General features: G+C 33.4%; 1 protein-coding gene across 1 annotated transcript; it reads right to left on the bottom strand.

Annotated features, from left to right (window-relative positions):
* Positions 1–262: 262 nt before the first annotated feature.
* LOC140918945 (uncharacterized) lies at positions 263–1,344 on the bottom strand. The gene is made up of 2 exons (XM_073364026.1): positions 756–1,344; positions 263–648 (listed from the first exon to the last, which is right to left on the bottom strand). Exons 1-2 carry the CDS (start codon positions 1,342–1,344, stop codon positions 623–625), a joined length of 615 nt encoding a protein of 204 aa, XP_073220127.1. The 3' UTR covers positions 263–622.
* Positions 1,345–3,912: the final 2,568 nt, after the last annotated feature.

Below are 3,912 nucleotides of genomic sequence, written 5' to 3'. Positions count from 1 at the left end.
AAGGAGTTGGAAATGGCCCACAGATGTCCGTATGTATCAATTCTAAGACGTCTGTAGCTCTATATGCGCCTAATTTCTTATCTTTAGTCTGTTTTCCTTTAATGCATGCTACACAAACGTTAAAGTCTGTGAAGTCAATGGAATCTAAAATTCCATCTGACACAAGTCGTTCAACTCTATTTTTAGAGATGTGACCTAGACGCTTGTGCCAAAGCACTCCTGAATTGAAAAAGTTCATAAGGTGTGACCTAGACGTTTGTGCCAAAGCACTCCTGAATTGAAATTGTCAATTTTCCGCTTAGTACCACGTGATTCCACATTCAAGGTTTCATTATAGTTAGCCACAGTTTCCAACAAATAAAGATTATCATAACCAGAAAGTAAACCGGTTCCAACAACATTCGAATTTAAAGACAAAGTAAATTCTTTATTCCCGAATGAACAATAATATCCTGATTTGTTCAAATAAGAATTAGAGACCAAATTTTGTCTAAATGACGGTACAACAAAAGTGTCTTCTAAATCCAAATAATGACCGGAACTTAATAATAATCTAAATTTTCCTATGGCTTCAACTTCTACCTTCTTCCCATCTCCTACATAGATGCATCTTTCAGTATCACTAGGCTTTCGGAAGTTCAGGCAACCCTGCATTGAAACACTGATGTTAGTAGTTGCACCAGAGTCTAACCACCAAGTGTTTCCAGGTACTGAAGCTAAATTAACCTCAGAATAGACCAAAGACAGAATCATACCTTTCTTAACACGCCAAGCGTGATATTTGGCACAATCCTTCTTCACGTGTCCAGGACTCTTGCAGAAGAAGCAGTTGTTATCCTTAGTCTGCTTCTTTTGTTCTGGACCCTTAGCAACAACTTTGTTCTTGGGTTCCTCAATTCTTTTCCTTTTGCCCTTGTCTTTAGAGATGCTAGTAAAGTGAACGCTTTCAGTCCTATCTTGCTTCAACTTGTCCTCTTCTTGCACACATAATGAAATGAGCTCATTAAGAGTCCATTTCTTCTTTTGACAATTATAAGTCACCTTAAACTGACTGAATTGCAAAGGAAGAGACAACAATATTAAATGAATGAGTAAGTCATCTGACAACTCAAGCTTTAGTCCTTTAAGCTTAGAAGCAATGTTGGACATCATCAGAATGTGCTCTCTTATATTTCCCTTGCCTTGATACTTCATGGAAATTAAATTCTGAAGCAAAGAACTTGTTTCAGCCTTATCACTTTTTACAAAGCGTTTTTCCATCTCAACAAAGAAATTTTTAGCTGTATCTATCTCATCCGAGACAGCACCTCTAAAGACTTCAGGAATCCCACGCTTTATGATCATAAGACTTATGCGATTTGAGCGATCCCATTTCTCATACTCTAATTTGTCTTCAGAAGAACTAGAGTCCTTAGGAGTAGAGGGTCGATCAATTCTTAATGCAAGGTCTAGATCCATGCAGCCAAGAACAATCAGAATGTTCTCTTCCCATTCCTTAAAATTTGTCCCATTAAGGACAGGAATAGAACTCAAATTTGCAGATATGGAAGCAACCGATGCTGTAAATTAGATAAAGAACGAAACTTAGAAACTCACATTATAACAAAATAAATCAATAAATAAATAAATACATATGTTCAAATCATGGAATTTAACCCATCTCAAGATACCCAGTGCACCATTGATGTCAAGTCTTTGGACAGTAACACCAACTGCTAGTGGTACTCTTGTTGCAACGATCAAATATTGACAATAAGACATGTCAAACAATAAACCTTCCTTTGGGCCGATTTACTGCTCACATGTATACCAAATAATTGTCACACATTTATCATCGCAGGTGTACCATGTAATTCTGCCAAATATTAACCTTCCTTTGGGCCGGTCAATACCCGCATGAATAAACATATACACAGCCATTTGACATTCTTCACGAGCAATTTAGACAAGAGAGGTCACTTTGGCGACGTCAAGTTTTAATTAACTCATTCAAAAATGTCAAACTTGACTTGAACATATATTTATTATATCCAAATAAAACAATATTTAAAAAAAACTATTGTTCACTAATATAAACTTTATTTCATTAGTATTTGATAATTATTGTTTTATAAAAAAAATGATAATTATCAAATAAAATAAAATAAAATAAAATAACACGCATAGAAAAAAAAATTTCAACTTTTCCAACGGAACTCGACGATCAAGCAAGAAAGAATGAAAACCATATAGAGCAGAACTCTCACACATGTGTGCATACCAAAACAAACATTATAGTTATTAAACTTTCTGTGTACGTGTGCATTCATGGACAGTTCCAAGCGGTTATGGAATTCAACCGTTTCACGAGTTTCATGGCAAAAGTAAATTCATCTTGATACAGATACAATGAAACAATAAGCCATGGCAATGAAACAATATTGAACAGAATTTCATGGCGTTATTCACGATTCATTAATTGTTTCAATCATCCAAAACAATCAACAATTATAGAAAATCTTTATAGTAAACCATCAATGGCATATCAACAAAAAAAAAAATTATAATCGGAAACAAAGAAAAAATATGGATTCCATAATATATATATCCAAATACCCAAATTACAAACCCTAAGATTTCAATCATGTCAAAATTCCCAAATTGAATCCTAAAACAAAGACAATAACCGAATTTCATCATGAATTAAACATGGTAGGCTCTGATACCAATTGTTGAAAAAACCCTTTCTTTTGCTCAACAATCCATGCCAATTACATGATGAATAACCAAAGGCGGAAGCGTACCTGCGGGAATTGCCATTGATGAAATCCTGGGATGATGATGATAGAGCCAATGGGTTGAGTGATCTTCCTCAGCAAAACACCCTGAAGATATTGCTCTCTTGATGGGGATAGAGAGAACCAGAGAGTTTTCTCCTTTTGGTTTGTGAAACTGAATAGTCTTGTTGTGTTTGCCTTGGGGACCACTACCCCTATATATAACTATTATTAGTTATATCCCAAATTGCAGTATTTCTAATTCAGCCCCTCATTAAATTAGAAATTGTCTGATATCTACACTATTAATTTTCATAACTATTATGCTCTTTAGCCATAAACTATTATATATTATTTGACCCCTAGTTTATTGGCTAATTATATAATGACCCTCACACACTTTATTAATTAATTACATATGTGACCCATAAATCTTACACGGTATTATTGGTTTATGTTTGGTTTTATTGATTGTTGATTTGTTTTGGTAATTTTGTTACTTGTTGAAAACTATCTTAGGTTTATTTGCGAATATAACACTGAAGTGTAAAAAAAGTGTTGAAGCAAATGTCGTTATAATGTGAACAAAAGCCAAACGCATCACCTTACTCATTTGATGAATGGAAAAAACTCATCTCATACGTACAAGGACTGGCCCACATTGAAGCTAGGGTGTTCACTTGCACCCCTCAATTTTTTAAATTTACTCATATAGTTCTACTTTTTCTTATTTTGACTACCTTGACATTTATGTGTTGCACAATCTGAACCAATAATCTCTCCTCTCAATGAACCAATATAAACTGTTTATTGCACCACTTTACAGGATCTGAAAAGAGAACCATTATCCGTCTAGCAAATTTACATACATGTGTGATGATCTTGATTTGGAATTCAGAATAATATTATTCCACAAATTAACTTTATACTGAAATCGAGCTTTGTTTAACTAGTACTCTAAAATAAATTTGTCACTGAGCTAATTGATTCAATGTGTTTGTTCATTTTGTTTCTTTTTTAATCAATGTGTTTATTTATAAGAGTAGTATTATATATATATATATATATTAAAACTTGTAAGTATTTTGAATGTATATTTAAATTTTATGAATTTTTATATGTACAGAATCTATATTGATATAAACGTTGTAAGACA

The sequence above is a fragment of the Cicer arietinum genome, chromosome 1 (genome assembly GCF_000331145.2).
Source record: "Cicer arietinum cultivar CDC Frontier isolate Library 1 chromosome 1, Cicar.CDCFrontier_v2.0, whole genome shotgun sequence".
In the NCBI taxonomy this organism is placed as follows: domain Eukaryota; kingdom Viridiplantae; phylum Streptophyta; class Magnoliopsida; order Fabales; family Fabaceae; genus Cicer; species Cicer arietinum.
Note: the sequence above shows the minus strand (reverse complement) of the source record. Positions and strands in the feature narration are given on the sequence as shown.

Excerpts from the sequence above, each read along its gene's own strand:
- LOC140918945 (XM_073364026.1), bottom strand. The coding sequence starts at position 1,344 with ATGATCATAAAGCGTGGGATTCCTGAAGTCTTTAGAGGTGCTGTCTCG. Across the intron at positions 649-755 it reads CGCTTGGCGTGTTAAGAAAG|GGTTGCCTGAACTTCCGAAA; the intron begins GTATGATTCTGT and ends GTTTCAATGCAG.